This window comes from Coloeus monedula (genome assembly GCF_965178545.1).
Source record: "Coloeus monedula genome assembly, chromosome: 3".
Classification (NCBI taxonomy): Eukaryota; Metazoa; Chordata; class Aves; order Passeriformes; family Corvidae; genus Coloeus; species Coloeus monedula.
In genome coordinates, this window is record NC_138783.1 from 45,779,316 (window position 1) to 45,796,468 (window position 17,153).

The 17,153-nt window shown below is 40.0% G+C and overlaps 1 protein-coding gene across 1 annotated transcript in view; it reads right to left on the reverse strand.

Annotated features, from left to right (window-relative positions):
- Positions 1-16,446, reverse strand: part of MICU2 (mitochondrial calcium uptake 2) — a 142,923-nt gene extending 126,477 nt beyond the window's left edge. Inside the window, exon 1 of the mRNA XM_082278636.1 lies at positions 16,230-16,446. Within this exon, the coding sequence (XP_082134762.1) occupies positions 16,230-16,433 (204 nt within the window). The 5' untranslated portion in view covers positions 16,434-16,446. The remainder of the gene's footprint in view (positions 1-16,229) is intronic.
- Between the last annotated feature and the right edge of the window lie 707 nt (positions 16,447-17,153).

Here is a 17,153-nt window from a genome sequence, read left to right on the forward strand (position 1 = left end):
AGCCATATTCCTACTTTGCAGACTACAACTACCTGCTTTGTTTTCAGTGGGAAAAAAACTAATTGAAAAAAAACTTCTGCTCATTCTGCAGCAAACTTACTGCTACAGAATAGTCTGAGGCTTTCTGTACAGAAATGCAGATACCCAGGACTTACTAGCATAGTTATCATATGCTGAGGTGCAGCCTTGTTGCTTTTAACAAGGCCACTAGAAGTCCACACCAAGCCTGGCATTATGAACACAGCTGTTCATTCCTATGCTAATAAGGTGAAGAATTAGAAAAAAACGAATTGCAACACTACACTCCCACACCACCACAAAAAATAACAGGGGGAGCTTTTATTCCCACAGTAAAATCTCAATTCAGGATTCATAGCTCAGGTGTCATAAGTTTACACATGTTTTGCTGCAGTACATGAAAACCCTGTTATTAACAATTAACTCAACATACAAGATGCTACAAAAACAGCTGACATAAAGACAACCTAAGTTTATATTTCTAAACTATTTCCATGTAACAAAAAATTCCTTCTCACTGTTTTTTCTCTTTTTTCAAACTTAAGATCTTCTCAAGCTGCTTCTGCATAGGAAGTGATCTCCCTCTTTCTCCCTGAAGGTCAGCAGCCCTCAACAAAGCAAGAAAAGTCATATGGAGCAAACTCTAACTATTAGGAAAGGAGTAGGATATTAAATGGATAGCCAGCTAGGAATTCCACAAGATTAAAGCAGTCGTCAATTTCTACAGCCTTTTTTCTATCACTACAGGCTTGTTTTTCACTGTGGTAAGTAGTACCCCTTGGCACTTCAGTGAAGTTTCTCACCTTGTGATATAACTCATCAAGGCTCTTCCTACACTTGACTCTAAAGTCTAAACTCTAAAGTAAAGTGTATTTATACATCAATCCTTCCATTTAGTTTCATCATGAATATTAGCAAAGCATTTGATATCAATAAAGTATTAAAGGGCATCATTAAAAGTCCTGTGGAGAAGGACTTGAGGTATGGTTGGTAAAGAACTCAACATAATCTGTCAATGTGCATTTGCATCCCAGAAAGCCAACTGCATCCTGGGCTGCATCCAAAGCAGCGTGGCCAGCAGGGCAAGGGAGGGGATTCTGCCCCTCTGCTCTGGTGAGACCAGCACAGTAATGGTGCTCCCAACATAAGAAGGACACAGAAGTGTTGGAGTAAGTCCAGAGGAGACCATGCAGCTGGTAAGAGGACTGGAGCACCTCCCCTATGAAGACAAGCTGAGAAAGTTGGGGCTGTTGAGCCCGCAGAAGAGAAGGTTGTGTGGAGACCTCACAGCAACCTTCCAGTGTCTGAAGGGGGCCTACAGGGAAGCTGGAGAGGGATTCTTTGTCAGGAACTGCAGTGATAGGACAAGGAGTAGTGGGCACAAGCTGAAAGAGAGGCAATTTAGGCTGGATTTTAGGAAGAAATTCTTTACTGTGAGGGTGATGAGATACTGGAACAGGTTGCCCAGAGAAGCTATGAATGCCCCAGCCCTGGCAGTGTTCAAGGCCAGGCTGGATAAGGCCTTGAGCAACCTGGTCTAGTGAGAGGTGTCCCTGCCCATGGCAGGGGGGTTGGAGATGATCTTTAAGGTCCCTTCCAACTTGTAATATTCTACAATTCTATGAAAGTCACATTATTGTTCACAATACTGAGAAAAAATCTCATCTTTCACTTAAATGCTTCTAGCCCTTACGATCAGAAGTTTCAGGCCTGGAGGTTCAAAACTAGTAAAAAGAATTCACATGACCTTAAATAAAAACATTACATTTTCAACCAGTTCAATTTTAAGGCTTGATTTATGATTTCTGAACACATATGACAAGTACATCATCCTACCATGAAGTTTCACTTACTCTCTTGTCAAAGCACTGTTTTATCATTGCTATGTGGTACAGAAGTTGCTTATGAATATATATAACAGCTATATAATTTCTTTTAATGTCAGACATTTCATGGATACCTACTTTATGAATAACACAAAATGAATTATGCTATTTCATATACTTATTGCATAGAATAACATTTTTTGAGATAACTGCAACAACACGGGGTGCTTTCCTCAGTGCCTTAGGCATATATCAGTTCAAAAATACAGTAGAGAAGTCCCTGGAGAAGAAAAGATCCACTTTCTTATCCCCTGCTTCCTCTACTATAAAAGTATTATATTAAACAGGAATATTGCAGGACCAGTATTATAAAGGAATAAAAGAAATTTTTGCTACAGAAGCTGAACAACTGCTTTTATGAACTGCCTATAGGAGAAGTTTCACACATTCAGCAAAATATCTCAACATAGAAAATTATTCAGCTGATGCATAGGCATGCTTTGCATAGTGTTGCTAGCATGTCACCTTCAAATTCTTATGAAAACTATTCATGTTCTCTGCTCTTTGCAAATTATGGCCTGAAGGACCAATGACCTATCCACAATTAAAAGCACATCATTATTGTCTCATGGCTTTGTCAACATAACCTGATCATCATCAGTAACACATCATCTGTCTATTCAAAGTTTACCAACAGAAAAGACATGGTCTATAGCTTGGTGTGGTGGCCAAAAAGCTTGTGCAATCTTCCCAGTTACAAAAGCTGCTCAAATAAAGGATTTTGGGTCCATCAACTTTGTTTTGCCACTCACACTCACAGGGACACTCAATGGGCCAGAAGCATCCCACGAGCACGCAGTGATGGGAAACTTACAGTCTCCAGGTCTGACATAGCAGGATAACAGCCTAATCATGACCTCCAGAATGCAAAGAATACTGTATGCATGAAGTTTTATACACTTTGAAGAACTGCAAGCAACTTTTAAATCCACTTACAGTGGTCTAGTCACATCAGCTGGGTGTTTCTGACGGCCAGAACCGGATGTATGCAACATGAATTCATCGAGGTGATAAACAGTCACACACGCACTACTGAACCATATGGAAGGGTGTCATTCCATCTTATTAAGACCACATCCAGAATTTAATCCCTATGCAGCCTGGCCCAGAGCCACTGTGTCTGCTTTCCATTACTCATCACCTTCTAACTCTGCATTCAAAGCTGAGCCCAGAGCAGTATGTTTGCTTCAGCAATGGAAGTAGTTTTGCTTCCTACTGGCACATCAGCCCCTCACATGGAGTCTGCTGCTCCTGGAAGTGATGGAGAGTGACCTAACCCACAGGCTACAGGAGATGAAGAAGGAATAAAGATGCCCTATTACTCCCACAACTACAGTCTCACAAATCCTACCCACAAAGGATTCAGCCATGTGATGACTCTCAGGATAACCACTCCCTGTTTGCTGTCAGTACCAGAACTCTGCAACACTGGAAGTGGTACCTCCAACCACTGCCAGAGAGAGTGAGCGTACCCTGCAAGGAAAAACCCATCTGTACTGGAAAACAATACACTCCTTTAAAAGTTTTACACCAAGGAATCTGACTACGGTTCCATGATTTCTGACAATGCATCTTGATTGCACTGCTGTCATTTCAAGAAGCAGTACTGTTGAGGGACTCTGCACTGCAGATAATAAAGTGAGGCACCCATGAAAAGCATTCAGTAAACAAATGGTGTATTATCAGTGAAAGTGCATTATTTTCCATAAGACTGTTTAATATAAAGAATCTAGTATTTATTGCTATACAAACTCTGCTTAATTAGCACATCCAACAGTTCTGGTGCACCTAAATATTTAGATTTTTCTTTATAGTTTTCATTGTTGAGGCTGAAGAGAAGCAAGAACACAAAATTAAAGAATAACAATGCAACACCATTTGGCAATATGACATTGTCAGTTTTCCAAATTTAACAGCAGTTAGGAAAAAAGTATGTCAGCAATTTCCCACAGTATTTTTCTGGAAGATTGAGCAGGAACATTACATACAATCGGTATATTCAGAATAAAAGAAAACAGCGTGTTCTAGAAAAAGTAATTTTTTACCCTTTACACTGTTTATCATTCATTATGGTTCTTCAGCTAAACTAAAATCTAAAGTTTTAAGGGATTTTTTTTTTTTAATCCAGAAACAGAAGACTTGCTTTAGTTTTTGCTATTTTTGTTTTCCATGTTCCGTCCTTCCTCAATGGACATAGTAACAGCCTAAATGCTGTTACTTATGACTTTTTAGATCTTTAGTACTCTTTTTCAAGAAATTTCCAGGAAAGAGCTCAAAAAGACAAGCACAAATGCCTTTGCAGAAGTGCTTAGCTACAGCTCTATGTGAAAAAGTTAACAATTGTTTTTTTTTCCCAGAAGGAGAAATACTGCAATAGTAAAACACCCACATACAATAACAAGCAAGCTATAAAACCAAACTCCAGCTCTGATATAATACAGAAGTTGGTTTAATTTGAACGACAAATTACAACACACATTTTACCTGTGTATGACAAAATAGAGTATGTTTCACTATTATAAATTAATCCAAACATATTTTAAGATTTTGTTGAGAAGTTTCCCTATAGGATGGTCTTAATGGTTAATAGGATGTCTACTCCAATTCAAATGAAAAGAGTTCACAGAGCTTAAAAAATTCTCACTTAAGTAAAGAAAAAAACAGCAGTAGGCTCTGCCAGGTAATCTGGTGGAGGGTTAGAAGAAAATAATGGCAGACAAAACAAGTCACAGTGCAGGAAAAGCATCTACACACTGCAGAGCTTACTCAGCTGAACACCACTGGAATCTGCATATTGTTTTAGTAGCTCTCTTTCCATCACTCACTTGTTCCTTATGTGCCTAGCCACAGGATTTCTGTAGAATCAGAACATGAAAGACTTAATTTTTCTGACTGCAAACTTGCTAAAACATATCCACATTTTCCAGGTAGCTGCTGTAACTGTACCATTGAAAAGAAGTATTCCCCTAAATTACATTAGTGACACAAACATTTCAGAAAGACAAACCAGATCTTGCCCTTGTCTGAAGCACTGAAAAAGGGTTTTCTCCGATCTGTGCAGGTTAGCAATAAAACTTGCTTTTAAAGCACACAAACAAACAACTTCCCAGGATGTTCTACTGTGGACACAACTGTGCTGTTCATGTCTGGAAAAGAATTAATTCTGTGTTTTGGATTTGGAAACAGTGTTGATACCCACAGGGATGTTTTCCTAACTGCTGAGGAGGGCTCACACAAAGCCAGGGCCTTTTCTGCCTCTCACCCCAGCCCACCAGTGAGTAGACTGGGGGTGCACAAGGAGTTGGGAGGGGACATAGCCCGGACAGCTGACTCCAGCTGACCAAAGGGTGTCATATGGCGCCATGCTCAGTGTATAAAGCTGGAGGCAGAAGGAGGACAAGGGGATGTTTGGAGTGATGGTGTTTGCCTCCCCAAGTCACCATTATGCATAGCAGAGCCCTGCTCTCCTGGGGATGGCTGAACACTTACCTGCCCATGGGAAGTGGTGAAAAAAATCCCATTTTGCTTTGTTTGCACATGCAGCTTTCACTTTACCTGTTACACTGTCTGTATCTTAACGCACAAGTTTTCTCCTCTTTACTCTTCCGGCTCCCTCCCCGAAGGAGAGAGGGAATGAGGGGCTGTGAGATGTGTAGTTGACAATCGGGATTAAATGACAACAACAAAATGCAGGAAAGTTTCTCTTAAGTGGAGATGGATCTCATGAAGAACATCTAAGAACCACAGTACCAAGCCTGAATGAGTTCAAGAACTGTTTGGATAATACTTTCAGGCACATAGTGTGACTCTTTCGGATGGTCCAGTGCAGGGCCAGGAGTTGGATTTGATGATCCTTCAGGGTCCCCTTCAACCGAGCTTATTCTGTGATTCTGTAACGTGAATAACTAAGCCAAGCATTAATTCTCTTCATTTGTTGCTTATTGAACAGTACAGATTTAATATTAATGCTTTACATTAGATAAAATCATCTAAATTGATCTGGGAAATGCTGGTTTTAAATTGATACATGTTGCATATTGTGTTTTTCATCTTTTGGAGATTACAGTGTTTCTTCCTGCTGTTCCGCATCTTCAGCAGAAGCCTGTAATTGTTTACTTATTCCCAAACACAGCAGTGATACTACTGTATTCCCTGATGCCTAAGACCATCAAGACTATTTTTCAGTAAAAAAGGTGCCAGATGTTTTATCCATCAGCTTTACTGCATTTCCAAGTAAGAACTATAACCCGAGGGAAAGTCATTAGAGTGTAATGAGCAAGGGAAAACATTTCATCGTGACAACCCCAGGCTATTGAGACCACTGTCTCTTTGCATTTAAACAATATAAGGCTATAAAGTAAAGAGCACTTTCTTAGTCTCCATGCTGAGTAAAATTTTGATTTTGCATTGCCATTAAAAACACCAAATTACTAGGCAAGTCCACAGTTGCTTCAAAAACAAGCCCAGAGAGGACTGGTACAGAAGCTGCACTATATCTCCAAACCAATTATTCTGTCAGCTATGCTATTAAGGTTTGTTATATAAAAGGAAAAGCAGACTGTCAGATAATGTGGTCAATACGTAACCATTAAGACTTTTCTCTCCTGAAAAATAAAGTTCATTTTGGCAAATTTGTGAGATCATAAAATATAATTACAAAGTCCATTTCGTGATGGGGAGCAATACAATATGACAGAACTTCATGCTTTTCTCCTTGGCAAGATCTCACATCAGTGAGCCCATGCAGTCAAGTTCAAAGCCCAGCCTGATCTGGCAGCACACAGACCTCTGCCTCTTACAGGGCCACCAGAAGAAGCTTTTGATAGAACTTCAGGCAGATTTCGTCCTTTAAATTCTGAGCATATCTCATACCTCCATTTAGACTAGAAACTTTCAAAATAAATTCCATAATTTCTCTACTAACACATTCTTATATTTATTTTTTATTATTGTATTCACACAGTCTGTATTTTAAGTATATTTTATACATATGCATATATATCCTTACTAATATATCAAAATTTACATTACAAATATATATGTACATAGCTTTACATGCAGCTCAGTATATGTTGTTTTAATATTACAGCATTATTTGTTAACATATTATTGTAATATCACAGTATCCCCAATAAAAGGCATTAACAAAGAAAATGCCTACTTTTTAAAAAAAAGGAAGATTAAGAAAAAAGTATTTGGAAACACCAATTTTCTTCATTTCACATAACTTTTCCATCTGTGCTAGAGTTTGTGCAGTTTTTGGAGGCAGATGAAGGAGTTTCTCTGATGATTTGGCAAAGGAGCAGGGAAGGTATCAGTACCGATAATGTTTATTAGCTACATCTGCTATAAGCGCTTTTTATAGACTACGTGAGTGCAAGACAGTCATTCTTGAAATTTTTCCTACCCTGAAAGGGACACAAACCTTGAGGAACTACTTGAAATGACGTCTGGTGTTTAAAGCTGACAAGACTCCCTTCTCGTGTCTTTTAGTTCTACGCGTAATAAAAAGCTCAGTGAGTAGCACCAAGGAGCTACAGTCTACTACGTGTTCTGAACGAGCATTTCACACAGTTCCATCTTGGATGATTATTTAAACTAGATTCTGAGTTATTTGTTCTTTCTGCCTAGATTATGTTTCCAAAATGCTGAGCCACTTGCCAGGAATATTCAGTCAGCCACAATGTTACACAAAAGTCTACAAGTAAGTGTAATACAGAGCTCTCACGCTAACCCAGCAAATGCATTTGGAGAACAGTACAAAGCAGCAGCAATAGGAGAATAGTCACTACAGCTTGTACAGATCTTTTCTTACAAAAACTAAAAAAAGAAAAGGTAATTATCAATATGCTCAAAGTTTCTAGGGAAAAAAAAGGCAAACAGAGCTTCCATCTAAGAAACCAAATGAAAAAGAAACTTTGTAAGATCTAAATTGAAACCATCTACTGTATTTACTGGAGAAAAAGTCTTATATCACCACTAAATATATGCTAGTTTCTTCTAGAGGTTCTTTTCTTTAAAATCAGAATATTATTTTGTGCAACTCTTTCTAATCAATCTATTTTTTGTTTTCAGGCAAGCTATTTTATCTGTTTATATTTGTCCATTAACATAAACAGCCAAAGATTCTCAAACACTAACCTTTTACTTCACTAGCTAAAAACACAAAACCATGCAGCTTAACTCACCCCATCTGTCCAAATCTGTCCAAGAATGTATCAAAGTGCCTAGAAAGAATGTTAGTTAGATTTTATTTAATCACTGAAGTTATATAGCAAGAGTGAATTCAAGGAAAATGTGGCAGATCAGATGAAAGATAGATAGCTAAATTTTAACCTTGACCTCTAAGATTACATTTGACATCATGTTGTTTTAGTATCAATGAAGACACCTGCACAAAGAATCTCCATGCACACAGAGAAGGGAATAAATGTAAATATTTTCAAAGCCAGGAACTTCAGGACATAAATATTTCACATTCAAAAAGCTGAAAAGGATACTGAAGCAAACGCCACTTACCACCATATATTTAAAGTTGTGAAACAAATGCACATACATAAGTAATATGTAAGGGTATAATTAATTATAACATCATGGTCCTACAGATTCCACACTCCCTATACCACATTCTATTTTAGGCACATAACGTGACAATGTCTGTATGTCACTAATGTTGAGAATGAAGTTTGTGATATATTTAATATCCCAGTTATTGATTTAGACTGCTTGATGGATACCTGATACATACAGTATTTCCATAACACAGTGAAATACAGAATTAAACAAGAGGTAGCTAAGGTTACCCCCACTGGCTGCACAAGAGGAACAGTTTCAGAAATACTGAAGCATATTTAAGGTAAAGAAAAAAGATCGGGATAGGCTGAGCTAGCAATCTAATTGCAGGGGAGATGCATATTTATCAATGCTTAAAAAAAGGAGCAATGTTGTTTAAAAATGCATGTTTTGAGCCCACACTATTTTCAGAATATTTTGAAACTATTATCCAAAACTCATTTATTGAAGATGAATTTGGAGGCAACAATGTTACAAGTCATTTACACTCGGAACCAAACCAATTGTAGTACTTCAGTTTACTTCTAGATGCACAGTAAAGAAAAAAAAAAATAGGAATATATTCACATGATATACTTGAATTAGACGGCATGTGTATAAATTATGTTAAATGGTCTCTTTCATATAGGTACCTGAACCATTTCATTAAAAAAATGAATACCCATTTTCTGTTCAGCAAATCTATTGAATGCATTTACCTACTGAGATGACTGCCTTGTCATGACCCATGACAATCCTTTTTTTGGTAATATTTATTGACATAGTAAACATAGCAGTAAAGATACAGTGGAAAATAAACCATGAAGCTGGCAGAGAGATGGATGCTACCACGTGCCAACAAGAGCACTGCCTTCAGCTCACCACAGCTGGATAATGAGCCTCTCCAGTGCTGGGCACTGCTGGAAAGGAACACCAGGGGTTCAAAGCACCTTGAATCCAACTGGGTCCTCCTCCAAAGGCTGCCAGTCTCGCAGGCCCTTCATCAGGAAGATTTAAAGGCACCATCTTGTAGATGGTTCAAGGATACAACCTGAAGACGCAGTAAGAATCCTCTAACACCTTCCCAACTATGCTACAACCAGAACAGAAATCTAGGGCTGTGCAGGGAACCACTACCTGGCTCTGCTGTGCTGTGTCCTGCTCCACTCAGAACAGCAGCAACGAGAACAATAACCAGCAGCAAGATAAGATACAAAAAGACAGAAGGGCATTTTGAGGAAGTTGTCCCTTCCTTTAAGGAAGCTGTAAAGCAAGACAGTGATTTAAAAACCCAAAGAAATAAACAAACAATCCTTGCCTAAAGATGCTCCAACCCACAACAGCAATGATAATTTTCATTACTTTTACATGGCATTGTTTTACTACATAGATTTTAAGTATTAATAATGTAACCCTGTGGTCAGGTTCACACAAGCTGAATTCCACTGTGAGTCTTCTCTGAAGCCTGCAACCCATCACTAAGCAGCTTGTTTGATGTGGATTACAAACATTTGCACTAAGTTTCAAAAGCATGTTAAAACATTATGACGCAGACTTATGTTATACATGCTTAATTTTACTTAGTGAGCATCCCAGTAATCGCCTATGTGCATCTGCATCCTCAATTTCTAATAGAATAAACACTTGAAGATAAACACTTTAAAATATTACTGAGGAGAAAAGAAGCTATCCTGGGATTTTTACTCCATCAAAAGCAGGCAAACTTTTTCTTTTGATGATAGAGTAAACACAAGAATCCTCTTGTATGTTTCTTAGATTAGACTGCACATATCCTTTCTGCTACTATTTTAGAACCACACTCCTCCCTCCAGGCAATTCTATACATCATTACAAATCCATATGCAATTTTATCCCAGATTCTATGTTTATCAAGACACCTCATCTTAATAGCAACGTTCTTTCCTCAGCACGAACCAGGCTTTTAAAACATTACAAAGATGCCCTCACAAAAATTCCCATTCTAACACAATTCATCAGTGTCTCAATTCAAAGCACTAACATGTAACTTTGTAGGAATCCTTATTAATGTATAAGAAATATGCTCTTTTTTTTCTATTTGGTGACTGAATTTAAACATCAGGTGTATTTTTATCTGGCCAAAAAATCCTTTACATGCAGTTATTATGCATAGCTTACTTTCCTAAGTAACACTATTCCAAAAAGAACCCCAAAACCACATAAATATAGTGAGTGAGAAAGCGTGACCTAGAAGCAGTGTATGCCTAACTTAAGTCACAAACCGATCCTGGTAACTACGGATATGTAAAAAAACAATTAAAATCCCAGAGCTATGCACTTCTTCCTTCCACTGCTCTGTAGAAACTAATTCAGATGATTTAAACAAAATGCTGTTTTGACCTGCATGCAACTGATTACAATTATTTTGGATGTTTTTTCCAGAGGTTACCAATCAAACAAATATATACTAGACAGGTAACATGCTTATAGCAGACATTATTTTGAAAATTTTTTATTGATCTGGGTTGGAAATTTTACCTGAGAAGAAACCATGCACAAAATATTGGAGCTTGCCTAAAACAACCATATTTCAGCTCAATCTCTTTGGAGACACAGCTCACATCTCAAAGTGTCACCAAAAAACACAGGCAGGATTACAAAACTTTTAAAGCTATTTTTATGAACTTCCTCTGGGAGTCCAGAGGCTTTTACTAAACCCTTGATAAACTTAAATTATATTTAATATATATGCTCTCCCTAGATTATCCTATGAGCTGTGGTACTGAGTTCTCTATAGCCCTAAGATTTGTTTGTATACTATTTTGCCTTTCCACAGTGACAGAACCAAGGGAGCATTCCCTGAACAAACTAGCATTTGGAGAATCTTTTACGGTATCCTGGTTTCTTTAAACAATGTACATTTTTGTACACACATTTTTGTGGTGGGTACACATAGAGACCTGGAAAACAAATCTAAGCTCTAGTTTTAATCACTCAAAGTTTTTTACTCCCAGTTGTGCAGAATAATAGTTTTCATATTGTGACATACAAAGTCACCACTCCCATGTAGCGTGTGGGTAGTGTGACATACAGAGTCACCACTCCCGTCTTTGCATCTCTTAAGAATCATGGACACTCGAAAAATGATGAAACATTTAATGCAGTTTAAAGTGAAATAAAAAAATTAATGCAGTACAAAATAGAATTGTTTCAATAAATGTATTTTAAATAGAATTTCAGACACTTAAAAATATTTTGCAAATTATCACAAAGTGTTTGTTAATTGTTATAAGCACTATCTTAATATTTTCAGTATGATCAAATACAATGTATGTATTTAAGACCTCCAGGACAAAAACTGAGTCTCCTCTGATCTGGAATAACTGAAGAAGATTGCTGATGCAGGACAGCAGCAGTAGAAAAGGTAAGAGAACCAATCACACTGCAATCATGTAACAGTATTAACAAGAATTGACCCCAAAAAAGGCTTTTAGTAGGCTATGTTTTCCTCTTTACCTCAGGTAAGCTTTATCAAATATTTAAGTACCAGCTAATGCTCCTGCAACCCTAAACAGAGAATGCTGAAACATAATGTTTAGAAGCAGACAAGACTTTGCACACATAAAGCTTTGCACATATATGTGCTAGTAACAACTCCAGTCAGACTCATTTGGAAAACAGTGACTTAGACTTGGCACAAATTGTGACATGCTGCAGGGATGGCAACTTTTCAAGGGCAAATCAAATTATATTCTTTCTGAAGCGAATGACCTACACATGGCCATAAAAAACTCAGCAGGGGCAGGATATACTGCCTCTGGCAGCCTGCTGCTTCTCAGAACTTTCTTATCATTTGCAGTTCTCGCCCGTCTAAAATCGAACCTGCAGTCCGTTGGGAAGTTCCTAATTTAGTTGGAGTGGGCCATGTTAGGACAGCAAACTGCAAGCTCTGAGAGAATCAAGGCACAAGAGACAATACTGCAAGTCTGATCAAGGTTACAAACCATATACCATTGTGTCATTTGAATTCCACTACTGAAGAAGAAAAGTAGCCTGTATAGTATCAATGCAGTATGCAGTGCCGTGTGAACATTTTTGACCTGGCTGTGTTGGTTAGGATAATAGAAGAAGCACTTCTAGGGAATTCAACATAAATCCCCATTTTGAGTTACACTGCTAGAACAAAAGCCCTTATTCCCTCCCTTCTTTTTTTCTCCTCTAGATACAAGCTGATTAGCTCATTTTATTAAAAAAATGAAAATTGATCTAGTTTTTCCCAACACAAGCTATATCTGGTTTGGGTATTGTCAGTGTAGCTTCACTGGTAAATAACAAGTGTAGATAGAACCAAAACCTAGTATCTATAAAAAAAAAGTTTCAGAAATATTATGTTCATTTTGCTAAAATAATCTTTGTAGCATTTTACAAGCAACACTTCCTCCAACATATATTAGTTATATGTTTCTAAACAGTAGGTCAGCAAATGGAGATAGGGAATGAAAGTAACTTCATAAATCATGAAAGACTACATCTGACATAATATTACACTAAATATAGGAAGTTTTATTACTGAAATGTTAACCACTTAGTGTACACTAAGAACAGACAAGCGAAAATAGTGACAAAAACCTGGCCCAAAGTTTTACAGAAAACCCTGAACTGAAAATTTATTGTCAGAATAAACAATTATATTAAAACACCGTAACCAAAGATAAGCCACTACAAAATAAAACAGACACTATCCATACAACTCACAAAAAGAACACAGATTATCTGACCCTGCAAGACCATTGATTCTGCATAGACTCATACACAGGCTGGATTTCATTTAATCTGAGCATAAGTCAGAAGTGCCCCTAACCAATATGAGTAGGATTAAACCCAGTCCAGCAAGAAGAAAGAACTGGAATTAAAAACAGATTTAAAAAACTACATGCCAAAGGTATCAGTCTTTGATTTTAGAATATTCAAAAGCTTCAGAAGAAAAAAAAAAAAAAAAGTAAATACTGAATTAAAAAAAAAATATATACTTTGGCATGCTGTTTGCCAGCTTCTCTAGAAATTGTATGTCTAAAATTGCCTAGAACAAGGAAAAGCTGAAAAACGTCTGACTACTTTGACAGAGACTAGTTTTAGGAAGCAAAACTGAAAATCTAGAGTTACCGACTTCAACTACTTAACCTAAACAAACAGGACATATTTACAGTGAAGTCTTTGTCTCTGCAACAAAGTTACTAATGGTAGTTACGTCTTACTTAGGACAAGAATGAAAGTTACTCAGTGGCTCAAATTGTGCTTACAGCAGAGCCACACACAGACATGACATTGGTCTTAATGACAGAACTTTTTAAACATAATGTAATGCTGCTGAAAAGCATAAAATCTTATTATATTGGTCCTTTACAGCATGAAGATACATTGTCACGTCGTCAGCTTCACTCTGTCAAATATTTTAAATAATTACGACCTATTTTGCAGCAATTCAACAGTCAAGACTATTACCAAGGAAAACTGGAAAGCACTGTAGCATAATCTCGCAGCACTCTCAGGAGTAACCAGTAGGCCTTGTTGATGAGACAGAAGTATAAACATTTCCACTACATGCTCCTCTGTTACAAAGACAATGAAAATTAGGCTGTTTAATTTCAAATACTTGCCTTAACCTGTATTATTTCACACACCATGCTGCCAACATTCCCACTACATAGCGTACTACAACAGGAACAAACAGTTCCATATTGTTTGCGAGCATAAGCTCAAGCAAGGCTGGTTAAGATTAGTTACAATGAAAAGGAATAGTAACAGAAAGTAACGTTATCCACTATGAGAACATGAAAAGAATCTCCATTTCTCAGGATTCCACAAACTCTGAACTGAAAAAAAGATGGCTTCAAAACTTGTAATAAAGGTGACATACTTGTTTCAACACTGTTTCACTTTGGAATATTTTCCATCAATCCGAAGCCACAAGTCGCATCTAAACTGCCTAAAAGACTTGCAGCGTGCCTCTTTGGCTCTATCACTCTGTTCCTCTGTACACTCTGTTGTGTGTAGCTTTCACAATCCACTTGCAGCATTATGCTCTGCATGGTCATTTCTTAGGTAGTTTCAAAAAGCTCAGTAATGTACATTACCTGCAGGAGTATGGTGTACAATACATATGGAGAACTAGCTTCTTCAAAAATCACTTTACTGGAAAACTGAAAAGTTCAAATTGAACTACTAAACATTTGCAGAGTCCAGCAATTTACCGTCTCCAAAACCAAATCAGTTAAATAGGTCCTAGACTTTTGGACTTCCTCCTGAGAATTATTAAAAGCATACTCGTAGGACTGTCCATGCGTTACAGGGAAGCTACTCCACGAGAACACATCAGCACCAGAGTGACACCCCTTCACTCAACACCCTTCAAAAGTGATTACTTCCCACATTTAACACTTTTTATATATACCTACATACACATCTATTTAAGCAAGAGTTCCATGCATATATGAAATTGGTCTCAATGACTTAAAAGACTTTTAAAATGTAATGCAATGCTGCTTAAAAAGTCACATAATTAAACGTAAAAGCAACAAGAAGATACGTTTTCAGTAGGACATCTACTAAGTAATACATGCTTTCCTAGCTAGGAGATGTATACAGAAGATTAAAGTTTAGCATGTGCTGTCCAAGGAAGCAGGACTACTAGATAATCTATTTAGAAAAATGCTTATGTAATAAAAATTGAGTTTTCTAAGCAGATGTAGCTTAGATATCTTCCACACTGAATAGTACAATATTTAAAAAAAAATTTAAAAAATCATTCTTTGTTCTTGACTCAAGAATAAAGGTTGTCCTCAAGAACAAAGGTTGGTATTTATCTGCTTGTAGTTCAGCCTGTTTAAACACTGTTAAGAGATAAGACATCAAAGCATACAAACTGTCGAATACTTCCAAAACCTCTTAGATATAAGTAGATGAATGGCACTGCAAGCATAGACTGACCTCTTCCCCCATCCACCCAAACCCTCTGGCCTACAAAGCATTTAGGTCTTCCAGCTCTGAAGTAACAAATCAGCTCTAATTGACAGTAACTTCTTATCTGAAGGAAGAACAGGAAAAAGCTCACAGCCTCCATGCAAAGGATAAAGCTGGGCAACTGTGTACAAAGAGTTTTTTGTAAACAATAGCGGTCTGTCCTTGAGCATACCCTTCCAACTGTGCCCTGATGCTCCAAGGCAATCACATTTTAGCATCCAAAACACACATTTTAGACATAGTAAAAGGAAATCATTCTGTGTGATGCATTTCAGACAAAGTATGAACTACAAAAGTATACTTCCGTGAAATAATTTTTTTAAGAGACAAAAACATGCATGACTGTCTTAACAGCAGTTTCCCCCGAAAGTTACCAGCAAAACGCGGAGCTCAGTACAGGCCGTGTGTCTGTGCAAAACGCACGGGTCCATCGGCCGGCACGACCAGGGCCGTCAAGGGGAGAGGGGAAGCGCTCCGTGCAAAGGCAAACCCTGCCTTCTCCCGCTGCGGAAATCGGCGGAGTCCGTGTCGATGAGGCGGGTCTGCTCGGCGCAAGTGACACGCTGCTGATGCCACGGGGGCCGGCGACGCGCATTACCTGCGGGACCACCGGGGCCAGGAGGGCTCCCGCAGCCAAGTCCCGTCTCACGACAGGGTCCGACCACCGCGGCCCCGACCCGCCCGCGGGCCGCCGACGGCCGCCCCCGGGCCCCGGCTCCCCGCACGCCCGCCCAGCCCCGCCGGCCGGCGGGAGTGGGGATGCTGCTGCCTTACCTCAGCCAGGACCGTGGGGATCACGCGCGGCCGCCGGCTGTAACACACCGCCAGGCAGCCTCCCCCGACCAGGGCGGCGGCGGTGGCGACGGCCCCCCATGCGGGCGAGCGGCGCTGGCTGCGCGGGGGCCGCATCTCGGCGAGCCGCCCCCGGAGCGGGGCTCGGGCAGCCGCCGCCACCGCCGCTCTCCACGCCGCCGCCATCTTCCCGGAAAGCGCCGCGGCGGCCGCGCCGCGCATGCGCAGTGTCGGGCCCGAGGCCGCGGAGCGGGGGCGGCTCCGGCTCGGTCCCGCCGGCATCGCCCTGGCTCCGCTCCGCCAGCGGGAGCGACGCCACCCGCACAACCGGAGGGGACGGAGCTGGCAGAGAGGTAACCTGAAAGGAGCGTGTAGCCAGGTGGGGGTTGTCCTCTTCTCCCAGGCGACAGGACGAGAGAACATAGTCTCAAGCTGCGCCAGGGGAGGTTTAGGTTGGGCATTAGGAGGAATCTCTTCACAGGAAGGGTGATTAGACATTGGAATGGGCTGCCCTCGGAGGTGGTGGAGTCACCGTCCCTGGACGTGTTTAAGGGAAGACTGGACGTGGCACTCAGCGCCATGGTCTGGTTGACATGGCGGTGTTGGGCCACAGGTTGGAGTCGATGATCCCAGAGGTCTTTTCCAACCTAACTGATTCCGTGGTTCTGTAGCGCAGGCGGAGGTGCGCCCGTTCCTTCCGTCCCGGCCCGGGGAGCCCCCAGGTGAGGGGAGGCGGCAGGGCCCCCTTCTAGGCTTCGATTTGGAGACGGGCGGGTTCCTGATGGAGAGGGAAGGCGGCCAGGGCAGGGGCCGGGTGTTTGGTCGTGTCAGGGGAGGGGGCACGGAAGGCCGAGCCTGTGCGGTCGGGAGTGAAAAGTGGCGATGTCAGCAGCGGTCCTCCGGCCC